Here is a 26,878-nt window from a genome sequence, read left to right as displayed (position 1 = left end):
CCCTAAAAACAAAAGGATGGTATAGCAAGTGTACTCTAGTCATGGCCCTTATGACCAATGAATATGCCTTTTTTAGTAACTTTTTTGAAAAAAAAAAAAAAAACACCTGCCATTAACACGTGCAACTTTGATATTTAAATGACTAATTGTAGAGATTTGCTAATAAGGGAACTTTATCAAAGTAAATTTGTCACTCAAAAAGGTAAGTATCTTGTCAAATACTTTGTGATAAATCTCACCATACTCAAGTAGGATACTCAAAGGAGTTATCAATAAAACTTCTTGGTGAGTTTATATTGTTGTTTTGATGGCTGGATGCAAGTTAAGAGTCTTTCTTAAAAATTTAATATGATTAATAAGATTGAACATTGAAATTTCTGTTTAGACCCCAATGTGAATTAATGAGCAAAATTATCAAATTATATTGGTGAAGTGATCCACTTAGACAATTAATTTTTCACTATAGTTAAGCAATAAAAAAATCAATAAGTAATATAAAAAGCACATTAAGCATGACATAACATTTGGTGATGAAGTGGAAACTCAAAGAAGAATATCTTTAATGGAGAAACCACTTCGGAAAGTAGATTAGGAAAGTATATTTTTACGACCTCACTCAAGCGAGAGACATGCAAAATCTCGGACCTTTAATGTTCCACTTAAGCAAGTTTACCATCTTGCTTGAGCACACCTCACATCGCACTTCATCGATCTTGACCTTCGCTCAAGCAAACCTCTTTAGTAAGCATTTCTTTGAGTAACTCTAAATATAAACCAAAAAACTAACTAGATTTTCAAACGGATAAAATTACATCAATAAATTTGAATTTATTACCATAAAATGTTATGGAATGGATCAACACTAAAATCCTTACACACATGATCCTAATTCTTAGTGTAATCAATAAGTTTAGTGGCACAATTTAAAAAAATATATATTTCCACAGCTGTTAATATAGTCTATTATAATCGGTTCATAAGAAAATAGTATCAATGATGAGTTTATGTGAAATTAAAAAATGATTACTTGTACGCTTAATGTGGATTATGGACATATATAGAGAGGTGATCAAAAAGATACTGTTGTGGTGTTGATCACAAGGTTTAGATATTTCAATTAATAAATTTCTCCTTTGAAAAAAAAAACATCTCATAATAAATAAGTTCTTTAATCATAATAAGAAGATTCCTTTATAATGATTCTTGATGGCATATTATGAATGCAAGATTTTAAAGAACATGTTTATTACTGTCATGTTTAAATTGACTGCCCTTTGAGTGAGTTGAGTTGAAATCATGCTTGATCATCTTGAATTTTTATGTTTAGTAACAAAGATATATAACATTTCTCTCATATGAGGTACATCCTCATTAGTATGTTGATCATTCATTACATCCTCATTTTTTTTTTTTTTTACATCATCTTTGTTTTGAAAATAAATGATAGGTGAAAGTTATAATAAATTTATGTTCAATTTTTTCTAGGGATAATGATGGGAATACATGTTCCTTCTAATGTGCCCATGGAATCTACCCCATTTAAAGGGATGAAGTTTGAAGCGGATGAGATTGCATATGGTTTTTATAATGAATATGGCAGAAAGGCTGGTTTTAGTATTAGAAAAGAGTATGTAAATAAATGTAAAAAGACCGGTGTGGTTACTTCAAGGAGATTTGTGTGTGCAAAGGAGGGAGTTTGAGGCAAAGACAAGAGAGATTAGAATGTAAAGAATCCATGAGCAGAAACAAGATGTGGTTGTGAAGCACATTTGGTTATTGTACTTAATCGAGATAGTAAAAAATATGTGGTGAGTGAATTTATTGTTGAGCATAACTACTATCTCCACCTTCCATCAACTGTGCACATGATGCCATCACAACGGAAAGTGGCTGCAACACATGCTATTGAAATTGATTTGGCACATGAATCGGGATTAAGACTAAAGCAATCTTATGAGCTTCTTAGTAAGCAAGTTGGTGGATATGAAAATCTTGGTTTTACCAAGCAAGATCATAAAAACTACTTACGTAGTAAGCGACAGAGAGACATGGAGCATGGGGCAGCTGCTAGCTTGGGAAGATATTTTAGTCGTCAACTTATGGAAAATCCTTCATATTATTTTGTTACTCAATTGGACTGTGAAGAGTTGATTACTAATATCTTTTGGGCCGATGCAAGAATGATCATTGACTATAGCAACTTCGGTGATTTAATAACGTTTGATACAACGTATAGCACAAATAGAAATGCAAGGCCACTTGGAGTATTTTTGGGTCTCAATCACCATAGAGAAACTATTGTATTCAGAGGTGCACTTTTATATGATGAAACAATTGAATCTTTTGTACGGTTATTTGAGACCTTCTTAGAAGCAATGTCTGAAATAAAGCCAATCACTATTTTCACAGATCAAGATGCAGCAATGTCAGCTGCAATAAAAGTAGTCATGCCTGAGACATATCATGCATTGTGTAGTTAGCATATGTGGCAGAATGTTGAGAAACACTTGGGTCATTTACTAAAAACAGAGCCTCAATTTAACGCTGATTTCTTAGCATGTATCTATGAGTATGACGGTGAAGATGAGCTTCTTACAGCTTGGAATGAAATGCTAGATAAGTACGATGTTCATGAAAATAAATGGCTAATTGATCTATTTAAATTGAAGGAAAAATGGGCCCAAGCATATGTTAAGAGAACTTTCACTGCAGGAATGAAGACAACCTAGCTTAGTGAGAGTTTCAATGCTGACTTGGAGCATTGCTTGCGTACTAATCTCAATATAGTAGAGTTTTTCACTAATTTTGAAACAATTGTCAATCAAAAGCGGATAAGGAGTTAGAAGTAGAATACAACTCTAGACAGAAATTTCCAAGATTAAAACTCAAAAGCTCTCCTATGCTTAACCAAGTAGCAACAGTGTACACGCCTAAGTTGTTTGATTTATTTCAGACAGAAGTTAAAGAGGTAATGGCACTTTCCATCCTAGAACGCAATGTGAGTCGAACACATAGTTATGTGGTTAGAGTTTTCAATCAAAATGGAAAATATGAGGTCATGTGGAATCCATTAGATGAGACTCTATCTTGTAGTTGCAGAAAGTTTGAGTCATTTGGTATTTTATGTAGGCATGGTTTGAAAGTTCTTGATGTATTGGATATCAAGTTGATTCCTAATAGATATATCATGAAGAGGTGGAGAAGAGATGCAAAAGATGGAAGCGGAAAAAATTGCACAACACATAACATTAACCCAGATACTCGACTGGAATATGTAGATCGGTTTCGAGATTTATGTCCAAAATATATTCAATTGGTGAATGAGGCATGTGAAACTAAAGAAGGCCATAATATTCTAAGCTTAGCAATTGCAGATTTGAAAAAAAAACTTTGTGACCTTAGGAATTGCAAAGCTAATGTAGAAGAAGACATCGTTAGGCCGTCCACTGATTTTGCAAACAAAGAAGATCAATTATGTGCTTCGATTACGATTGTACCAAAAAGGATAAAGAAAAGAAAGGTTTATCGTAATAAAAAGTGTAGGACGAAATCATGGATAGAAAAGATGAGGAAACCAAAGGAAGGCACATCAAAGAAGCAAACAAAGAAAAGAAAAGTGCAGGAGATAATCTTCAATTATCCTTATTTTCACCATTCTATTTTATTTTTACACATTAATATAGTATACTATTATTGTTGCTAAACTAGTACAATTTTTACAGGAAATACTCGCTCATGACGTCATGGCACAAAAGCAAACTGAGGATATATCTTCTGGAAATATTACTAATTTTACACAACTTTTAATGGTAAAGATATTTACAATTATATATTTTATTTTGATATTAATAATAGTTTAGATGCATGATTTGATAATTTTAATACTAAGCTTGTGATATGTGTAATGTGTAATTGGATTTTTTGTAGTCAGCTTCTACAAGTTCTGCAGTACATCAAGGAGGCTCATCAGCAAGTGTTGCATTAGCATCACATTTAGAGAGTACATCAAGTGTTGTAGGTTCCAACGACAAAATTAATGGTGTTGGAGGTCTCTTGACTCAAGGAAGTGTTGCAAGTGGAGGTCTCTAGTTTAGGATCATGTTTTATAATCTAGGACGCATGTCCAGATTAAGTGTTCTTGATTTGTAATTTTCCTAGTTTAGGACTGGAGTTTTGATGGTCCAAAACTTAGTCATATTCAAAATGTTTAGATTTTTTATTATTTGGAAAGAATACTTAATTTTCATGTCTGATGTATCTCTACAAGGTGTTAATTTTTGCATAATTATTTGTTGCTGTAAAAATTGTTACTATTTCTGCATAATTTTTGCATAATTACTGTTACTTTTACTGCATAATTATTGTTAAAGTTACTGCATAATTAATGTTACTGTTACTGCATAATTACTGTTAAAGTTACTGCATAATTGATGTTACTATTACTGCATAATTAATGTTCCTGCATAGGTCTGGTATTGTACAGCATAAATATGTTTTTCTACATAATTGTTATGCTAGGCAAGAGTTGTTTTTACTGCATAATTACTGTTAAAGTTACTGCATAATTATTGTTACTTTTACTGCATAATTATTGTTACTGTTACTGCATAATTACTGTTATTGTTACTGCATAATCAATGTTACTGCATAGGTCTGGTATTGCACAACATAAATATGTTTTTCTACATAATTGTTATGCTAGGCAAGAGTTGTTTTTACTGCATAATTACTGTTAAAGTTACTGCATAATTACTGTTACTTTTAATGCATAATTACTGTTAAAGTTACTGCATAATTAATGTTACTGTTACTGCATAATTACTGTTGAAGTTACTGCATAATTGATGTTACTGTTACTGCATAATTGATATTACTGTTACTGCATAATTAATGTTACTACATAGATCTGGTATTGCATGGCATAAATATGTTTTTCTACATAATTGTTATGCTAGGCAAGAGTTGTTTTTACAGCATAATTACTGTTAAAGTTACTGCATAATTACTGTTGAAGTTACTGCATAATTGATGTTACTGCATAGGTCTGGTATTGCATGGCATAAATATGTTTTTCTACATAATTGTTATGATAGGCAAGAGTTGTTTTTATATATAAGTGTTGCTGTGAGGAGAAAAAATTTATATAAATATGACAAGTTTTGAGCTATATGCATGTTAATTGGTGTGTCAATTTTTCTTTTGCATGATTTTTACAATCCTTATCTACATGAGTTTTACTATCCTTTTCCTCTCCTTATAAACACTCCACATAACCAACTAACTACACACCTTGGCCCAACCAACTAACAACCCACAATGGTAGTACAATTTATCTAAACTGTACACTCCCACGCACCCACATGCAAGCACACACGCACACCCCAGCAGCTATACCCGCACCACCTATGCACACCCACATGCAAAGTCCCCTACACACCCTTACACACACAGCAGCTTTACTCGTACCACCTATGCAGCACACCCTTACACCTACTTAAAAATATCTACAAATATCAATAGCCCACAACTGTCACAATCTTTACTTACAAATATCTGTAAATATCCACATTCCACTTGTCACAATCCTTACAATTAAAATTCAATCCTTACAATAACAACTGTCACAATCCTTACAATCAAAATTCAATCCTTACAATCCTTACAATAACAAATGTCACAATACTACTTTTGAAGACTCTAGGCCATTATGTGCAGGGCATGGTGCAGCTGATGCACTGTGAAGCTGTGCATAGCATTCCTCATTCAGTTTGCCATCTTTTACAATCTTACGATGAATAGACACTTTGAACTTTCCTTCTTCATTGAGTTTCCCTACCCCTCTTGTCTTTAAGTGTCCATTTTCTAGCTTGCAATCAATTGTTACTCTGGCTTGCAATCAATTGTTACTCGAAGCCCTGCACCATGATACACAAAATTATTGTTACTTGTTTTTCAATATTGTTTATATATGGCATCATTAATCATATGCAAGAAAAAAGAACAATGCACCCATCACTAGTCCATATTGTCCATAATTTTTACCCTAAACAGAATATGGGACCAAGATTAGCAAATAGTAGCATTTCAAGTCAAAGCATGCCAACATTGCACTTTTTACAAGGCAAACTTGACATTGACATTTAAAAGAACAATGCACCCATCACGAGTAGAATAAAAAAGAAACAATGCATCAACCCTGAACAATTCAGTATTTATGACAGTTCCAGAAAAGAAAACCATACCTGTAAAGGCATGTTTAGCCTTAATGTTACTCTGCTCACAGTCTGCACAAGCAACTAGACTATAAACACTTTAAAAAAAACAGATATAGAAATACTCCAATTTGGACCCAAAAAAAATTCCTAACTTTTGAGGAATTCATTTCAAATGTCTGCTAGAGCAAATACTCGCTCACCATTAAGCAATTAAAAAAATAATTATTTGAAGTAATTTTCGGTTTATAGCTAATCAAGAAAAACATGGAACATGAATTAGAAAAATTCATGAATTAGTTTGACAATGGTAAAACGCATTCATCGACTTAAAGATTATGATGAATATATAACAACTTTAAATCAGCAAAGCAAAACTTTGCAAAAGTTTGGGATTTAGTCCTCTCATGGTGAAAAATGACAAAAGATATATGCTTGTTTATTTAAAAGGAAAACAAGTAGATAAACCACCATATATACATACAGATTCTGTTAACAAGAAAACAAGAGACATATAGCTATTAATCCATCTAAGCTTTGGCCACAATAAATGGGGAAAATTCATAAAACAAACTCTTGTTCATAAGCTCAATTGTGCCTAAATTTAAATGCAATTTCTGCTTTATTGTATAGATCAGTACCATATTTGTATAACTTAGAAATGCCCAATTAGAATTAGAGTTCATAAATCAGTAACATATCCATATAACATTGAAATGCCCAAGAATTAAAGTTCATCTAGAAATATTTGAAGATTTATTAAAAGAAAAAACATTTCACCAAATTTTCAAACATTCTTTTGAACCAAAAACCCAAAATGTTTGAGGGAGGCCTTAACATATAAAAATCTAAATTGACTACTTAAAATTTGGGCTAAACTTTTTAAGTATGATTGGTAACAATTCAAGCAAGCAAAAATTTTCCCCTCAAGTTAGCCTATAAAGAGCCACAGTTTATACCTTTAAAATGAACTACAACACGCAAAATACCCATCTGCAATTTAGGAAAATAATAGGTACCTAAGAAAAATTAGGACAAAAAGAGAAATTTCATAATGATTTTTTTAGCATATACCAAGCAACACAATTACTTTACTGATGTCAAAGACAAAAACACAAAACAACTACAAGCAGGCCACTTTCCCTTCAATCACAGCACATTTGGCTGTACCCAAAAACCTCCATTGTTTTATGCAAAAGGAAACCTAGTCACTAATAAAAACTGAAACAAAATGGGGGTTTCGGTCATATCTAAAAAGCAAATAAAAAGAGAAGAGAAAATAAAGAGAAAAAGAAGGGTACCAACAGCCACCAATGGTGTAAACACCGTCTGTATGCACCGCCGCCGGCAGTAGGGTGGTTGCAAGATGAAGCTCGGGCAAGAACAATCTGTATCCAATAACACAAATTCCACATTATTTTTTTCCCAAGTACAACAGGGAATTCAATTTATTTATCAAAAGAAAACGAAATCCTAATAAAATACTAAAAATTAAAAAATCTTTTTTTTTGTTGAGAAAATTAAAATAAGGAAAAATCAAAGAGGGAGATAGAGGAACTTCACCGGAACCACGGCCGGAATTGGTGGAGTGGAACACGGTGGCTGCTAGCGATAGCCATGGAGATTGAGCATCAACTTCTCTCTTTCCCGATTTTCCCCAAACCCAAACCCTAACCTTCTCTGATTTGGGCCTGAACCAAATTGGCAAGGCTGGCTCACCGCAACCACCACCTCCGATGGTGGCTTCTTCTCTCCTTCGACCAAAATCTCTTTCTCTGTCTCTCAATCTCATTTTCCTCCATAGATCAGATCATCAACTTCTCTCTTTCCCGATTTTCTCCAAACCCAAACCCTAACCTTCTCTGATTTGGGTCTGAAAAGCATCAATGTCTCTCTCTACACCCGATTCTCTCCAAACCCCAATCCTTACTCTCTCTCTGATTTGGATTTAAAGAGGATGCGTGTATGGGTGTCGGGATCTCTGGTGAGCTAAGTTTTTCCTTTGATTTTGCTAATGGGTTTGAGTTGAGTATGCTAGAAGTGGGAGGTTGAGAGAGTTTGAACTTTGAAATTTGAGAGAGAGAGTTTGAACAGCTGGTGAGAGTTAAGAGTTTAACTTGAGTTTTTTTTGTCCGGTTGAGTTAAACCCCAGTTAAGTCAACTGAACTCCAGTTAAGTGTGGTGACACATTTTAAATGATGTGTCCAATTTTTGAGCGTGGATCATTTTGGACTCAATCCCCACCGTGAACTGGAGTCTCTCCATTTCAAAGGGAAATGGAGAGGATCCGGTTCCCAAGAATTCCTACAAAACATCTCTTCGAAAATGCATGATTCAACTTCTATTCCAAAAAATCTATTGCCAATGTAAGTTTGCTCTCCATTTTCCATTACTATATTACTTCATTCTCTCTAATCTCTATTACTCTTGCCTTTTTCTCTCTCCCTCCCCTCTCTTGGTCTCTCATTAAACGGTGAAATCCAGTGATGTAGTTGACAAACGAGATGAAAGTCGGAGATTTTTAGCAAAATTATTTGGGGGAAGAAAACCGAAAAACTCGTACCCGATTCCACAAACCAGACGGTTTGACCGGTTTCTTGCAAAACAGAGATTTCCAGTTTTTTATGTTTAAAAACTCAGATTGATGGCCGACTTCCGGTTAATTCGGTCCAACCATACGGTTCGATCCGGGTTTCAAAATCATGCATTCTAGAGTTAATAGACAAAAAAACAAAAATGCACTCATACACTTTTAGCCTGCCCATGTACTTAGGAGTCAAGATGGTAATTTCCTTAAAAAAAACAACACAGCTGGCAGCAATATAAAGTTGAACGTCTGACAGCACCATAAAGTTGACAATAAAAAGACTAAAAAGCTCCCACTTTTTCTTTAGCTAACAAATGAAGATAGGAGCAACAAAGTAATTTCCACCAAATGTGTCAGCAGAAAATTAGAGAGGAAAAGACCAAGAAGGACTCCAAGCTCCAACGTTTTTTTTCAGCTCATACATATTTTTAGGAGCAACAATGTAATTTTCCCAATCTATTGAACCTCTACCATTTTAAGGTTTTTTAGGGTCGTTTTACCGAACACAAGCAGCTCAACTGTCCCTTTTCTGCTTTCTCAAAAAAAAAAAAAAAAAAAATTTTCCCTTTTTTTTTTTTTTTTTTTTTTTTTTTTTTTTTTCTAGAATATAGATATAGAAATCTCTTTTGATTGTGTTCCCACTGTTTTTTAATGAATTTTTTATATTATTTTAATCAAATAGCTAGAAATATAGATCTATTGATGTTTGGTGCATTGTAAAGTTAGAAGATAAAATAAATAAAGTAACTTCTTGTGGAGCCATATTGCTAAATTTATGGCTCCACCAATATAAATGCTCTAAGAAAAAATATTTGTACTTCACGTCTTCTCTTTGCCTCTACCTATTTTTTGGAGAGGAAACCTATACAAAATTGTAATTAGAGGTTTTTGTTTAATTTCCCATATTTTAATTTTGTTGGCTTATTTATATTGGTATTTTGAAAGCTAATTTTGATGAATTTGGAAATTTAGAATATAATTTAGGCATATTATGTTAATTGTAACAATCTATTAAATTATCAAAAAAACAAAAGAAAAGAAAGTAATAATCCACAAAAAAATGTGCTTTAATAATATTATATTATCAAAAAATAAAAGAAAAGAAAGTAATAATCCACTAAAAATGTGCTTAAATAATTAATGAAAACCCAAAATTTTATAATGCATGAAGCAAGAAAGCACCAACTCAACCCTTGTGGGTGGGGTTGAGCTAATTTCTACACATATGATGGGTTTGTATTGGAAATTTCATAACCTGGTAAGATCAAATTAGGTTGAAATATCCTTCAACCTTATCTATCCTGATTCATGCACATAATGCCTTAAATTCAGTTTGTTACTCAAGATTTCTAAGCTACTACTATTACAACAACAACAACAACAACAAAATCCTATTAAATGTTTCTTGGCATTTGCAACGAAATACCTCCAAAGAAAATTTTTCTATTGGTTAATGTCTCGATGATACCACCATTTCAATAAAAAAATGTTTCCTTTTTTGTCTTTTGTTTTTTCTTTTTTATTTCCTACTATAAATTTATTAAGGAAAAAAAATCATAATATAAGAATGTGCTTAGGAACAAAACAATCTCATAAAAAAACATTTAATTGTCTCATGTTGCTTAAAAGAGAGCATTCCATGTAGTATAAATTATCACATTTTTTCCTTAAAAGTTACCATATATATATATATATATATATGTGTATGTATGTATGTATAATTTGTGGTTTGCATTTGTATTAGAACTTTATCCCCACTCTTTAGTGTGTGTTTGTTTCTTAATCTTGTTTCTTAATGTCATAAAGACCTTATTAAGTGTTTTTTTTTTTATGGGACCTTATTAAGTGTTTGAAGTATGGTTTTTTGGTGCATTCAATTAAGTCATGTCCAAAGCAAATGAAAGCTATTATATTTATAATTCTTGATACCCACTAGATTAATAAATTAGGTACTACACTTTTAAAACCTCGGGCATCTCAAATTATGAATGAAATAAATAATAACACTTGATAAGCAAGCATCAACAGGTCGTTGTAGTATAGTGGTAAGTATTCCCGCCTGTCACGCGGGTGACCCGGGTTCGATCCCCGGCAACGGCGCGACCCTTTTCTTTTTACTTCCAAAAGAATCAAAATATATATATATATATATATGAGAATGAGTGTCCTCTTTTCCTTGCCGGTGAAGTCACGCCACCTTCGATTCCCCCAAAGTTTCAAAACTTTAACGCCACTCCTCAACCATTTGCAAACACAACACAACACCACAACCGCACAAAATAAAAATATGCTGTTCTTAAGAAACAGAAAAAATGTTTCCTCCTCCACCTCCCCTGTCATTTCCGCCACCACATATCAGCCGCAGATGTCCGACGTGTCAACACACTCACGCCGTAAACTGACGACAACATCGATCCACATAATGGCCTTAGACAGCATCGTCAACGTGAACTCCCTCTTCACCTTCGCTCTCTTCCTCGGCCTCACCTGGTACCCCACCACCGACCCCAAATCCGTTCTCATCGACTCGGCCTCATGCGCCGCCGGCTCCGCCATCGCCGAGGACCTCATAGCCTTCCACGTCTACTCCTTCAGCTCCTTCCTCTTCTCCAGCCTCATCGCCTTGGCTCTCAAACAAGCCATCAAGATCACCACCACACGTAGCAGTGAGAGGAGGACTGGTGCTTTTAGTGGCACCAATGCCATGGCCATGGGGCACCTTAACACAGCCATTTTGCGGGCCGGGATGCTCGTCTCGGCAGCCGGGTCTGTTTTCGGATGCGGGTTTTTGATGATGGCATTGGTGGCTTTGGTTCAGATCAAGTTAGGGGTATTGGGTTGTGGGAGTATGTATACTTATGCTGCAATTGGTCCTCTGGTGATTCTGGTTCCTGTAGCACTTGTGGTTTATGTTTTTCTTGTGCTTCACGCCTTTACTCGCTAGGAAATAGGAATATATCTCTTTTTTCTTTTTCTTTTTTTTTGAGGTGGAAATCGTATATTTTATAAAACCAAAAGAAATTGTAAATATATTTTTCATATAAACTGTTATTTGTATTTGTAGATATATAAAATGATTGTGTACTTATCAAAAAAATATATATAAAATGATCGTGTCAATTGTTAGATCTCTCTCTTTTTTGGCTTTATTAGTATTTTTATGCGAGGGTTATTATTCGATAACAAGATACTTTATCAATTGAGTTAACTTTTTAATTCTTAAAATTATGAAATGTCATATATTATGCTCAATTTGTGCTAGTTTTGTGCAATTTCAGTGTCCTTACTGATAATTTTATACTTCTTGTAGCTGTGAGAATTTGGAATAAAATATAGAGAGATGAGGTTGGAATTACCAAATGATGTGTTTTTTAATTGGTTCATGTTGACATTTTGCTTTCTTAACGTGGATAGTCAGGGAAGTTTGATCCTTTTAACTTTAAGTACATGTGATATTCTATGAATTATGAAAGAGATGAAAACTCCGTAACAGATTGTATAATTTAGTGGTTTAGGTTCATAATTTGGTAGACTATGCAGTATATAAATGTAGGGTTTCGCTTTGATATTACTATTATATTGGTAGTTGGCAGTGATAATGGCTTCAAATTTGTTTTCTTGCTATATTCTAAGGAGGTAGGACAACTCGGGCTGGCTTGATTTGGTTCATTGAGTCAATGGTGTTGCTGCTAAAACCAAAGTTCATCTTGCATAAACTGGTCAACAGGTATAGTCTTCGTTTTAGGATATGCTTTACTTAAACTAGCAGTAACCATGTGCAGATGCCTCTCAGATGAGAAACATAATAAACAAACAAAGAGATTATGAGAGTTAGTGCAGGTTCTCTGCCTTCATTTTGAAGAATATGTTATATCTTCTAAGCCACAGCAATTTTTTCCAAGATCTAATTCTGATGTTTGAAACCGAATTTCTTTTCCACTTCTTTCACAGGTTATTCTAAGGAAAAACTTGATAGAATTTCCTTCTGGCCTTACAATTTGAATGTTCACTTCCATGGCAAATAGTCATAATACTTTTATGAGCTTTCGTTCTCTCTGCTGCATCATCTTCATTCTCTCAGTTTTCTCATTCATCTCATTCCTCTATTGGTGTCATTACTCAGGGCCATGCTATTTCCGTAATCAAATAATGGAGCAAAAGCAGAATCAAGCTATTGACCTCCTCACATTCCCTTCTGCATGGAATCATCTTCATTTTCCCTCAACACCACCTCCTAAACTTCTTAAGATTGCACTCTTTGTCAAGAAATGGCCTCATAGATCTCAAGCAGGTGGGCTTGAACGGCATGCCTTGACCCTCCATCTTGCCCTTGCCAAAAGAGGCCACGAGCTTCACATCTTCACCACTTTTCCCTCAAACACCTCCTTTCCAAGATACCCAATCAGCAATTTATATTTTCACCTTTCAAAAGCTACAGCTGCTGGTTATCTGGACCAAGCTTCAGTTTGGAAGCTATTTCAAACTCAAAACTCAACTGGAAGGCCATTTGATATGATCCACACTGAAAGTGTTGGGCTCTTGCATACGCGATCCCAGAATGTGACTAACTTAGCTGTTACTTGGCATGGGATTGCATATGAAACCATTCATTCTGACATCATTCAAGAGCTTTTGCGGCATCCTGAAGAACCACAGGCAAATGCATTAACTCAAAGACTTATGAAGGTTGTTGAAGAGGTGAAGTTCTTCCCAAGATATGCCCACCATGTAGCTACAAGTGATCATGTTGGAGATGTCTTGAAGAGAATCTATATGCTTCCCGAAGAACGAGTTCATATTATTCTCAATGGTGTAGATGAGGAGATTTTCATGCCAGATGTTACCAAGGGAAGGGAATTTAAGCAAAAGTATGGCATTCCAGACTCCAAGTCATTGGTTTTGGGGATGGCTGGGAGATTAGTAAAGGACAAAGGACACCCACTTATGTTCGAAGCTCTAAGGGAAATGTTTAAGGAAAATGATACATTTCGGGAAACCAGTGTTGTTCTTGTTGCTGGGGATGGTCCTTGGGCTGTTAGATACAGAGATCTTGGGGCAAATGTGCTAGTCATGGGGCCACTGGAACAAGCTCAACTAGCAAGGTTTTATAATGCTATTGATATTTTCATAAACCCAACTCTTCGAGCTCAGGGATTAGATCATACTCTGTTAGAAGCAATGATTTCTGGTAAGCCGGTATTGGCAACAAGGCTGGCCAGCATTACAGGGTCCGTGATTGTTGGTACCGAAATGGGCTATACATTTTCACCAACTGTAACTTCATTAAAAACTGCCCTCTATCAAGTTTGGGTTGATGGCAAGGGAGTTCTGGAGAAGAAAGGCCAGGTTGCTTGGCAGAGAGGTTTGGAGTTGTTCACAGCCACAAAGATGGCTGCTGCATATGAGAAGCTATTCCTTTGCATATCAAATGACGGGAACAACAAGGACAATTATTGTCAATACTACTCTCCATTCAAATGAAATGGTGACTTGATCCTCATAACCAATTTTGAAAGAGAGAATGGAGCAACAATTGTATGAAGTCACTTTGCTTTGTTTGCATTATTCTATTTGGGAAAAGTTGGGGAGGAGGAAGGGGAAGGGGAAGGGGTATATCACAAAGATATGGATGGTCCAAAGAAGTTTGTGTATTGACTTTATAAAGTTTAACTGTGGTTGTGAGACTGCATTGTTAAGAGGGAGCAAAGCCTGGTAATCAGGAAATCTATGTCAAAAGGGGAGAGGCTTGTGATGAGGCACTTGTGCATTAGTAGTTTTAGGATGATAATGATGGAAGTCTCTAACAGATGAGGCTTTATGTGAAGAAGGTGAGGCAGAACCTAAGCTTTGACTTGTTGTATAGTTATGTTTTTCCAGACTTTCTAGTACTAATTAAATCCGAAGGAAGCTGTGACCATTCCTAAACATTCAAGGTGCCAAGTAACTGGGTTATTACTCGTTTTTGTGGAGGTAAGCATGCTTATTTTAATTTTATTCCTTCTCTTTGTCATTTCAATTTTTCATCACTTTGTTTTGAAATTACAGTATAAAATATAATGCCTCTAAAGAAAGAAAATTGAAAATCTCAGGCTTTGGATACTACATATAAGGTTCATATATTCATGGAAGCTACTATGTCAAACTGTAAGTTCATTATTCAAGCTTGCCAGTAGTGAGTGTGATTATATGCATCTTCATCATATGCCCTACGACAAACCAGTGGAATATGCAAGTTCTCTTCTCTTTTTAGAAGTAGGTTTTTAATAGGTTCCACAAAAAGTAAAACGATGTTTATGTTTGCAGAACTTGATAGTGAAGAGCCAGTTAATGAGAAATTTCAAATTATAGGGAATGTTTAGTCTGCTGTGAAGTACTTGCTATTCAAGTATAACACTTATTAATGTTGGAATGATCCCTAGCAGCCAATAACCTTTAGGTGAAACGACATTTCTTAATGTTTCCAACAAAGATGTTCAAAATTTTGAATCCTATCTCCTCCACTTAAAAATGTGTCCAAAAAAAAAAGTTTTGATGATCCTATTGAAAAAGGAACATAACTTTTTAAATAGAATATTAGATTATGTTCCTACTTTAACTCTCCTCAATATATATATTTCAATACGTAATCATAGAAAAAGGTCGTACATAATGTGAAAAACTCTCACCCCACTTTAGGGGGGTCTAAGAGAGGTAATTGTTAGATAATCTAGCCCTCCAAATTTTTATATTTTTATTTTTTGGAAATGATGATTCCAGACTTGAACCTACTACCTATAGCTTTTGGTGGATGACATTTGCCATCACACAAAAGACCCGGCCTCTTTTCAATACACGATCATCACAACATAAAATAAATAAAACCTTACTAACATATCTCAAACTACTTGACGCCCTTCTATCCATCTATTATATCAATTACAGGTTTAAAAGGAGCACATAACATTGTTCGACCGCATATGAAAACTTAGCCCAAGAGAGAACCTGGACAACTTTTATAGAATCTATCAACCATCTGTTCTGGTTCTCCATTGAAACAGATATGATGTGATAGTCACCACAAAGGCTTTGTACAATTAAACTGAGAGAGCAGCCATAACTAGTCGCTTATAAGCTTTGTCTACAGGCTACTTATTTATTTTGCAAATCTGCCATGCTTATTACAAAGGCTCCGTGAATTCCTGCATAGAAAACAGAAATACAACTTAAGTTAAAACACTGCAAATCAGATTAAAGAATTATAATGAGAGCTTTGGTAAAGCCTCAACTCAAAAAGTTGACTGATATTTTCATGAAAGTACGTATGCACAAACAAGTATCATTCTTAAATAATTTTAAAGTCCCCTCCCTTTCTTGTACACCCTCTTTTTACACTCATCTTTTTATTTTACCCAGTCCCCACAAGAAGCCAAAAGGAAAAGGAGGAAAGTGGGGGGGAGGGGAGAAGAGCATTCACAAACTGTTTAAAGAGATTGATTTGCCTTTTGGTTTTGGTTTTGTCAGTATGCATTTTCTTGCATTGCAAAATTCAAAGCGACTTCTTTAGATAAACTGATTACTTGAAGATTGTGTGGAGATAGATGCGAATGCAACCAATTAGCCACTTTGTTCATTTTAATTCCAGAGATCAGATATTCCACCACAATAAGTTACAGTGCTTTAGTTGAAGCACATAATATGGCATATAGAGTCCCAGTATAAACACTATTAGTTCTAGCAGCAAACTGAAAAAAAACAAGGCCTAAAATTTTGAGCCAAGCACAAACTAGAGGTGAATGTTAAAGAGAGAGAAACTTAATAGTTTGTTGTCCCCTTGTGACCACTGTATGTGCTATACTTTGTCACTTATATTTAGGAAATGTCATATACAATAAAAAAAAATATATCAGTCTATTTCCTACCATATAGATGTTTCCATTTACGTACCTTGAAAATAGATGGAAATTTCATATGCCTAGGAAGGCAAGGCCCTAATAATAAAGTGAACCTACAGAAAGGAAAATCAGCAAGTTAGGAAGACATCAGTATAGTCTACAACCATAACTGTGCTGATTTTCAAGCAAATCTTCATTAATAACAGGAATACCTTGCCACCAATTTCCTCGAGATGCACTGTTTGCATTGTTTCCATTCAGATCATCTTCTCCCCCATCTTCCTTGAACTAATTCATCACAAAGTTACGAACACAATTAGTTTCACATAATACTGATCAGGCTGACACTACCACAGTATCATACTTTACCAATTATCAACTAATCAAGACTCACTAGAGGGAATGATTCAGAGTTTTGGGTACTCGGGTACTGGGAATAGACGTCTTGCCCACCATAATAAAGAGATGAACTTAGATGACAAGGTTCCACTCTTTGTTCCTGGAAAACTGAACCCCTGTCATTGTTGGGTATGCTACAGCGTGCAACCTTGCTATTCATAGCTGCATAATTTGAGCAAAATACGAAGTTCTAAGACAATATTCTCCAAACAATAGCTTTACTTACTTTAAGGTACTCATAATTTCATTACTAGGAGATGATAATTCTAGAGATAACAGGGAGCATAACCTAGATGTTCGCAAAATGTGAAAATGCATCCTTATTTCTCTCACTTAGTAAATGAAGATTCTAAGAATTTTGGCTCTAGAAATAGGTAGGAGAAGTGCTAAGCAAATAAACTAAATATATTTTTGTTTGATTCGCCCAAGAAGCAAATACAGGAAGCTAAGTGTCAAGTGACAATCTTTTGCTTATCAACTGAGAGAGAGAGAGAGAGAAAAAGAGAGAGCATGAAACAACAGGCATTGTCAAAGAATAACTTTACTCTGAAATAAGGTCCCATATATTCTTGAAATGGTGAAAGAAGAATGGACGAACAGAAGAGACTAAAGAGCCCTGATCATGAACCTGAAGTTTCTTGTTTCATGTTCCATGTGTGATTTTCTGAATTTGGTTTCTGCCAAGATCCCATTACCTCAGTGCCTGAGTTCTTCCCAGCCACCTGAAATCCACAAAAGGAAAGAGTTCAGACGTTCACACGCAGAAATCCCAGGAGATGTCTTCCAGTGAAGAACATGCTGGACATTGCATTACTCAACTCCTTCATACCGTTTGATCCTCGCTGCACCAATCCTCTTTGCTATTATACTTTTACCTTGCTTCATCGTGAGTTTTAAGAGCAAACAGAGTATACATTGATTCCACTGTCTCTTTAAAGCTAAATCATAAGAAATGTTTTTCTGAAGTCTCTCTTGGTTAGTTCCTCAACCACACATTCAAAATATGAAAATGTTTGGTCAGGAGCATATACAAACTAAATTATATTGCCTCCATTCCAAAAGCATTATATGATCAAACCAACATTAACTTTTTCTGGCCGTGAGGCACGTTCCAAATTAAAACATAATTGTAAGTATACAGTGAAATCCACAAAAGTAACAAATAGCAAACATCACCTAATCTGGCCAAGCAAAGAAAATAAAAACACCCATTATTCTATGAAAGAATTTCCAAATCAAGCCAAAATTAATCTTTTTCCCCCACCTTTTTCCATCACTTAAGAGTATTATATTATATAGAATCGATTTGACAGCTAAGATTTTATTTCGTAAATCTGATAATATTTAAAACTATCACATCATCACTTATGCTTTTAAATTTGTAACATTTAATCTAAATTATAAATGAGATCCAAGAGAAAACAAGAAAAAGAATACGAAAAAACTTCAGATTGTGACCAACTGAAGAACAAAAAACTACTAAACAAATGCATGAAATAGAGAACAGTAACATTATACCATCGAAGGAGGCGGAAAAATAGATGCAAAAGTTCCTGCTGACGGTGATGGTGGCAACTCCTTGGTACCAAAGAGATCAGCAGTGAGTGAGGAAGGTGAATACTCTTGCTTCTTACTCTCCATTATCTTTCTTTCTTTTTTTAACCAACAAAAAAAACTACCTCCAAAAACTAATAAAAGTTAAATCCAAGAAAGACCCAGTTGAAAAAAACAAACAGAAATGATTTGAAGAAAAAGAAAGCACAGTGGAAACAGTGCTAGTAGGAGATCAGATCAGTGTGTGTGAGTTGAAGTTAAATTGCTTCACAAAACATCAAATTTATACTGACAAAAATCCTACAGAAGTCGGCACTGGCTCCCGTGCCGTCCATGTGCCATCATCACCAATAATCATCACCAATAAAGAAAAAAGGCTGCTTTCTCTCACAATATTTTACAACATGTAATTTCCCATCGGTAAAATTTTCCATTGGATTACCATTATCCTATGTTACTAAACTCTCTCTCCCGCTCTCTCATCAATCTCTGTTCTCTGCATATAATATTATATCTTCCATCTTTTTTTTCCACAGAACATCCTGGATAAGTGTCATGTGGGGTCCATTTCTCATCCAAGTGGACTGAGATTTTATAGCCATGTGTACTGTTCCCATTAGATAATTAGCAATCTATTTCTCTATGCTCTCTAGGAATCACAGAACTTCACGTACATCCCCTCGCCACTCATTTCCTCTATCCGACCCCATTTTCTTTTCCTAGCCAATGGGCCTCCCTTGGAGTGATTTTCTCGGAAATTAGCTCCTAGCCTTTCAGAAAGCAAGAAAGTTAAAGAAATCTCAAACAGAAAATCAAGGACCACTTTTTTTTTTCTCCTTTTTTGCTATAATTATGCCACAATTTTGATACGGTAAACTGCAAAATGTAATAATAATGAGATTATGTGAAAAAGTAATAAACAACTGTCCACAGCACGTCATTGTTAATATGTTAGAATGGTGACAAAGTTGCAAAACAAGGAAATTTGTGGTTATAAAATAACTGAATCGGAATGTTTCTGATCCCACAAGTCGATAACAAGATAAGGTTGTTTTTTTTCCACTCAAAGCTTATTCCGATATGCATCATTATTTCCACTGTCCAAGACTGTTTTGACTCTATTCTCAAATATCAAAGTAGATACTAGAACACCAGATACTGCTATCTATATGTCGGCCTTCTGATACTAGGAAGTCCGAGATACCTATGTACTTACTACATACAAAGAGAGAAACAATTCACGCCACAACAAATAAGAATAACGAACAAAATTAGCATATAATAAATTTTATATATATATATATATAAATATAATCTCTGAGTTGATAAATGGTAAGGAATCCAATATCACTTTTGTGGGGATCGTTCGACTAATAGGCCCGTAGGATTCAGAATGGGTTCAGGATTGTTGGGCCAATGGCCCATCGGAGGCCATATCCCCGTCCGAGGACACCATGGTCCTCGGCAGAACGCGTCCGAGGACGATCGCGTCCGAGAACAATCAGGACGTGGTCTCATTGTGATCAGATCTCAGAATTCAGTCATCTCAAAAGGTAGAGTAGCCGACTAAAGATAAGGCAAACAAATATCTGAAGCTACAGCTACCTCCGCATTAATGACCTCTCAACCAACTCTCTGGCCGCATTAATGTGGAGGTGATACCTGAACAGTGGGGAAGCAGCCTTACAGCTGCCTATAGGAAGTTTCAGGAGGTGCCAGATGGGACAAAAAGAAATCCTCCGAACCCAACCTACACGTGTGCGGCGAGGATGAAGCGCAAAGGGAGATATAAAAACTAAAGGAAGAACATGAAAGGGAGGATCGGACAGAAAAAAGAGAGAAAAAAAGAACAAGGGACGGAAAGTAGAGAGAAAAAAGGGAGAAGAGAAAGAAGGATTGGTATTAGGCACTAAGGGGGAATATCCGAAATATCAACTGAAAAACCTTGAACGTTCATGAAATTGAGTCTTGGGAGGTTAGATTACAGTTAGCCTAGTTCTTTACACCCACGCTCTAAAAATCATATTGTCTGGACCCTTCACGTACGAACCGGATACTGTTTTGGTTCGGTACTAAATCGTATCCTTACAACTTTCATTTCAATAAATATTGATATATATTTTTTAATTGTACGTCAAATATAAATAGGTTACAAGCTAATTGAGCTTTATTGGGAGTGTTCAAACTTAGCTAAATAATGAATATAAAATGTTCAAACTCGGCTGGAGTTCGAAATAAACTTATAAATGATATTCAAACTCAAGTTTATAAAAAATTTTAAAAGCCAACTCGAGGTTAATATCAAATTTTTGAACTTGAATTTCAATACAAGTATATTATCAAAACCATATCAAATTTATTTGATTTGGATGAGTAATCTTACCTACCAATTACTCAAAGTGTTGTAAAGATACTGTTATTAAGCTCATAAACAAGGCTAAGCTTAAATCGTTTGTAAAGAGTTTTATTGTTCATGAGCTTATTCATAAATAATTTCTTTTGTTTGGACTTGACTTGTTTATTAAATCGGCTAAAAATTAAGGTTTAAATTTAGTTTATTTATAAACAAACAAACAGAAACATAAACAAATTTTTTATACAGTAAAGCCTGAGTTGTTGATGAACAATTTGATTCATATACGGTACAAATTATATCATTTCATAGTTTTTATTATGTAGACGTCAACTTCAACCTGTCTCATCCATGAAGAAGTGGGGAAGTCATGTATATTGGTAGCCGCACAGGCCATGAACACAGTAAAGTAGTATATTCTTATGAAAAGAAGATTTATCTAGGTTAATTATACCAATAAATCTAATGGCACAAATCGAACTTGGTATATACCACATGAAGACAAAATATACTTATTATTTATGTGACATATAAATTTTTTTTTTTTTTTTTTTTTTGGTAACATATGGGTTTGGCATTTGGTTGAGGTGGCTATTATTGGATGGGAGTGAAATTCCATCCTTGTTAGGGCAAAGTTTGGTATAGTCATTAGTTTCTACTAGTCGTAACGTATTGCGTGAGAATATATAACTATTTTGTAATATGATATAATTTATAATTTATTCTCTAAAACGTACTGGAGATATTATTTCTATAAAAAAAAAAAAAAAAAAAAATCATCTCTCCATCTCTACAAATATATCATTCACATTCTTAAAAAAATAAATACAAATATATCATTCTATTATTTTGAGTTTTTTTTTTTTTTTTAAAACCTTAGGTTGATTTGATTGATATTATTCCCTTTTTTTTTTTTTTTTGGAGATAAAAGATAGAAATACTATTCTTTTTTTAAGTGATTTATATTATTCAAACTTTTGTATAGTGTGTTATGGTTTTTTTTCTCTACAATTAAAACTTTAAGTTCCAAAATTAATTATTTGAATTTTTCATTCTCTTAAGAAGATTATCATGATAGCCATCATCACAAATTTACAATTGATATTACTCAAATAATTTATAGACACATTCAAATACATAATCATGTAGATTGTATTTTTATATAAACTCAAATTCTCACTTCTAAAATATCTAAAAATTAACTCAAACCAAGACTATAAGAGGGATAGAGAGTACATGTGATAAATAACTCAAAAAACACACCACTAAAGTGTATCATCATAGGGAAATTGTAAGGTTAAGGTATAGAGTAGTGGGGAGATAAGAAGATAAAAATAAGTAAATGCTAGAGAAGGTGCAACTGTAAGGTAGGAAATTAATAAGGAGAAAAATAATTAAAAATGAGAGAGAAAATATTGAAAATAGGTTGATGATGTGGCACTGATGTGGTCCAATAGAAGCGTAGCAATATTAAACGCTACGCTTTGACTTTTAAATATATATATATATATATATATGTATATATAGATTAAGTATAGTTTTGAAAATGTTAAATTTATTATCTTTTTAAAAGACTTGAATTCCTTGTAATAGGGGAAAGACCCCTGTCATTTGGACTCACTCACATACCCCTTACACTAAAAAAATAATTGATATTTTGAAATTATAAAAATCAATCCTTATAGAACAGATAACATAGATTCAAATATATACTGTTTATATAAAAATTATGATTATATTATTTTAACAAAACTATAAATAAAGATCTTTTTGTGGTTTGTGTCATATATAAATTTATAATTTTATTATAATAAAATTTGTAATATCTACAACATCCTTTTATTAATTTCAAGCTTGATGAGCTAGCTTATTATAGTGATTGGTTTGTAGCCCTGTACAAGTTTGACTAGATTTTGCGTGCCGCAAAACTATACATTTGCCTTGGTCACTTCTACCTAATCTATTTTGTTGTTTCTAAAAAAATAAAAAATAAAAAGAATTAAGAAGAAAAAATAAAAAATCTCTCGGGTCATCAGCACCACATGAATCACGCATATATGGCCAAGATCAGTACGTCGGTACTAGTACTGAGGGAGTGTGAAGACTGAAACTGAACTAGCGTTGTGTCTTGTCACAATCTTTTTACCTATAGATTTTTTATTTTTTATAGTGTCTTTTTGCACTGAGTGCGCTAAGGTTTGGACAAATGCATTAAAGATTCGAATATATGTCTAGTACAATGTATTGTTTATTTTATCTAATAACTAGTTTTTACTCTCTCTCTTTTTTCTTTTTCTTTTTTTCTTTTTTTCACATAGCCTACTACTACTGCTAGTCTGCTACTTTACATATTTAGAGCATCTTCAATAGTTTTAGTAAATTTTTATACCATTTAGAGAATGAATAGTGATATTTAACTTTTACATATCTACTTTTTCAAATACACTTTCAACAAATTCTCTATCTCATTTTCTATCTCATTTAAATATTATTTCTTCATTCATTCTTTATTCATTATTTATCATCATTTATTCTTTCTATATTTATTCCCAACAATTATATTTTTTAATGAAAAGTGTTATATTTACAACATTTTTTGCAATACTTTCACAACAAAATTTATGTGGAAAGTTATTACTAATTCTAATTTAAACTTACCACTGAAATTATTTTTTTTCTCGTCAATATTAACTAATAACAATTTGTTATTTAAAATTTATTGTGAAAATATTGTGGTAAAATTTCTCAATTAGGATTTTTTATTCTTTATATTATTTTTTATTCTTTCATTTCATTCTCCTCCACACACGTGTCCTCTATCCCCCTTCTTTTATTTCTTTTTCTCCTCTAGAACCTTCCAGCAACATCATTTGCTCTTCTCATCAGAGAAAAGAGAAAGACAGAGACAGAGACAGAGGAGAAAGACTGGGAGAGATCGGCTTGGGGCCTCCACCGCATGCATCTCCACTGCCAAGCTGGGTCAAATCGGCTTTTTTTTTTTTTTCATACTTGCTTGTTCTGATTCAACTTTATTTTAAGAATTGGATTTTATTTTAAGAGTTGGTATAATATTTTAATGCAAGAAATTCAATTGCTAATGTACAGTAGCTCATCAGACCTGATGAGCTACTGTTCATTAGCAAAAAAAATTTCCAGATATAGCTAAGCTGTTGAAGCATGAACAGGAGCATATAGAGCATGAACAGTGTAAACTATTCTCTATATTTTGGCTATGCATTGACTGTTGGAGATGCTCTTACATCACTAAAAAGTAGTTTCTATAATGTTTAAAATTAGGTCTAAAAATGAACACATAAAAGTACCTACATTTCTCAGATACCCCTAACCATAGGAAAATTATTACTTCATGCTAATATAGTACATAACATGTGAAAAATGTTGATGCCAGGTGTCTACCATTTCTAGGAATATTTGTACATATGATCCGTATGAGTGTGAAATTTTTTATGTGGAACAATCATGTTTGTTTAGACGTTTACTTAAAATTATAGAGAGAAAGAAAAAAAAATGATAATTTTTAACAATTAGGTCATGGTGTGAAAGCAAGTGTCTTTTATAAAAAACAATAAGTTATTAGTTCAAGTTCGTGAATCAACTTGTTCCAAAAAAAAATGCAAAGTAACCTGTCTTCTTCAACTTTTTCAGATCCTACAAAATTGAGTGATTTATTTATTGGATACAATTTTTTTTTTTACTTTAAATATTTAGTTATCATTACTTAGAACTCAGAAATATGTGCAGTGGCAACCTCCTCGACCCATATTATTGAACGGAGGCAGCATCAAATATCAATTACTTTGTACCCAACACAGTCAACCCCACCCCCTTCTGGCCTTTTCTTCTTTTTGTACCAACATAGCAGCTATCCAACAAAAACAGAAAAGAAAGCATAGAATAGCTACTAATATGGCACCCGAGGACGAGGATGACATCATTACAACTAGCTTATTAATTCCTAGACATGTGTAAATGAACTTTTCACATGCTAAAATAATCACAAGATAAATAAATTCCCACATGCTTAAATCATTTTTTTTTTTTGATAAATAAAGATTATATTAAGAGGAAAGAGAGAGGGAGGGCTCAAACATCTCTAACTTTCGAATAAGAAACTCATTAAGAAGAAAAGAAGTGACAATAGGTCCATCCCATTTACAAAAAGAAGCCCAACAAACTAAATTGTGAGCAAAGTAATTAAAGCTTTTGAATAAATAAATAAATCCCAACTCTAAAGGGATTTCAAAGAGGAGGAAACAATAGACATAACATCTAACAAGAAATCTGGCATAGCATCCAATAGGCCTAAATCAATTAAGCACTTGTCTTGTCAACTTTTAGAGAAAATTATATTTTATTATCATAAATTATGCCATAAATTATACTTTGCACCAACGATTTGAATGCATGATTTGCACCTTAAATTATGATTTTTGTTACAATGTACACCCTGACGTTAGTTTTACTGTTAAATTAAATAGAAATATGAAGCATATGACTTGCATATATGTATTGCTTAAATAGCACAAACTTAAAAGACCAAAAACCTCTCTTTCCAATTAGTTATAAACAATTGTTTTGTTATCCAGCTCTCTCTCTCTTGTATTAGCTCCTCTCTCCAAATTAAAAATTGCTAAGTCAAAATCATCTTGAACACTACCATTGCTCTACCACCGTGAAACCACTCCTCAAAAGAAGCCCTAAATCCCTAAAAGAAACTGTCAATTTGTAGTTGAAAGTATGATGAACGTCAAAAGCTAAGGTATTGCCCTTTTACCTATTCTACGAATCCCTATTCTATGAGGTAAGTTCTATGAAGCATGGTATACATTTAATATGGAACAAAAGACAAAGCACTGAAACTTTTGGACAATAAAATTTTACTATTCAGTCAAAGTACGGATTAGTATTCTTTAAAACAACCTATATATTTCTGCAACGCCTATTCTATATAGCAGAAATTTCAACATCAATCAACAAATGGCCAATAATAAAGAAGCCAAATTTCTTACATTGTGGAGGTGACAAAGATCATGCCTCTTACAAAACTTTCAAGCTACTTGTTGCAGTGGTGGAATAGTGGTGGTATTTAAGACGATTTTGATTTGAGAATTTAGGGTTCCAGTGATTTTGATTTGGGGAGAGAGAGATTAAAAAAATTTGTTTTTAACCGGTTGGAAAGAAAAGTTTTTGGTCTTTTAAGTTTGTGCCATTTAAGAAATACACACATGTAAGTTACATGCTTTATATTTCCATCCAATTTAACAGTAAAACTAACATTATGGTGCAAAGTTTAACAAATGTCATAGTTTAGAGTGTAAACAATATATTCGAATAGTTTAGGGTGTAAAGTGTAATTTAGAACAAAGTTTAAGGTGATAACGTGTAATTTTTCCAAACTACTGTATTGAATCATTGATTTAACACTTATCTCAAATAATTGTGCACATTTTCATAAAAATAGCTTTGCTTGGAGGTACAACTTGTCCATACCGCTTTGCTTCAAATGGAAATGTTTGCTCCAAATGCACTAAACTAACCAAGGCTCGCCCTCTAAAAGAAACTTGTCCTCAAGTTTAACATTTGACTCATCAATATACTTCACATGATCCGCCATATCCATAACTTTATTCTCCATCAACGACCAATCTTGTTAAAAAATTAACACATAAAAGTTCTTACATTTCTCATAAACCCCTTACCATAGGAAAATGATTGCTTCATGCTAATAGTGTCCATATCATGTGAAAAATGTGGAAGCTAGGTGCCCCTTTTTCTAAGAATATTTGCACATATGATCTAATTGTAAATATGATCCGTATGAGTGTGAAAATTTTTTATACGAAACAATCATTATTATTTAGACTTTACTTAAAAATATAAA

The 26,878-nt window shown here is 33.7% G+C and overlaps 4 protein-coding genes and 1 non-coding gene across 7 annotated transcripts; 4 read left to right on the top strand and 1 right to left on the bottom strand.

Moving 5' to 3' along the window:
• The first annotated feature begins 1,868 nt into the window (after nt 1-1,868).
• Nucleotides 1,869-2,480, top strand: LOC115951937 (protein FAR1-RELATED SEQUENCE 5-like). Its single transcript, XM_031069053.1, has one exon. It carries the CDS (start codon nt 1,869-1,871, stop codon nt 2,478-2,480), a length of 612 nt encoding a protein of 203 aa, XP_030924913.1.
• Nucleotides 2,481-10,827: 8,347 nt separating this feature from the next.
• TRNAD-GUC lies at nt 10,828-10,899 on the top strand. Its single transcript has one exon. It is a non-coding gene; the product is annotated as a tRNA-Asp (tRNA).
• Nucleotides 10,900-10,987: 88 nt separating this feature from the next.
• LOC115985704 lies at nt 10,988-11,805 on the top strand. The gene has a single exon (XM_031108619.1). It carries the CDS (start codon nt 11,087-11,089, stop codon nt 11,741-11,743), a length of 657 nt encoding a protein of 218 aa, XP_030964479.1. The 5' UTR covers nt 10,988-11,086; the 3' UTR covers nt 11,744-11,805.
• A 133-nt stretch (nt 11,806-11,938) lies between these two features.
• LOC115985691 lies at nt 11,939-15,230 on the top strand. 2 transcript variants are annotated; one of them, XM_031108614.1, is made up of 3 exons: nt 11,939-12,526; nt 12,923-14,769; nt 14,889-15,230. In XM_031108614.1, exon 2 carries the CDS (start codon nt 12,949-12,951, stop codon nt 14,278-14,280), a length of 1,332 nt encoding a protein of 443 aa, XP_030964474.1. In that variant the 5' UTR covers nt 11,939-12,526; nt 12,923-12,948; the 3' UTR covers nt 14,281-14,769; nt 14,889-15,230. The 2 variants fall into 2 exon arrangements, with proteins under 2 accessions (XP_030964474.1, XP_030964469.1); XM_031108609.1 differs by having other exon boundaries at nt 11,939-14,769.
• A 407-nt stretch (nt 15,231-15,637) lies between these two features.
• Nucleotides 15,638-19,439, bottom strand: LOC115985683. 2 transcript variants are annotated; one of them, XM_031108600.1, is made up of 6 exons: nt 18,588-19,439; nt 17,698-17,791; nt 17,065-17,231; nt 16,883-16,958; nt 16,723-16,783; nt 15,638-15,977 (listed from the first exon to the last, which is right to left on the bottom strand). In XM_031108600.1, the coding sequence occupies exons 1-5, from the start codon at nt 18,708-18,710 to the stop codon at nt 16,767-16,769; spliced, it is 477 nt and encodes a 158-aa protein (XP_030964460.1). In that variant the 5' UTR covers nt 18,711-19,439; the 3' UTR covers nt 15,638-15,977; nt 16,723-16,766. The 2 variants fall into 2 exon arrangements, with proteins under 2 accessions (XP_030964460.1, XP_030964464.1); XM_031108604.1 differs by lacking the exon at nt 18,588-19,439 and adding an exon at nt 17,889-18,581.
• Nucleotides 19,440-26,878: the final 7,439 nt, after the last annotated feature.

This window comes from Quercus lobata, chromosome 1 (assembly GCF_001633185.2).
Source record: "Quercus lobata isolate SW786 chromosome 1, ValleyOak3.0 Primary Assembly, whole genome shotgun sequence".
Lineage (NCBI taxonomy): Eukaryota > Viridiplantae > Streptophyta > Magnoliopsida > Fagales > Fagaceae > Quercus > Quercus lobata.
This window is presented reverse-complemented; position numbering and strand designations above follow the sequence as displayed.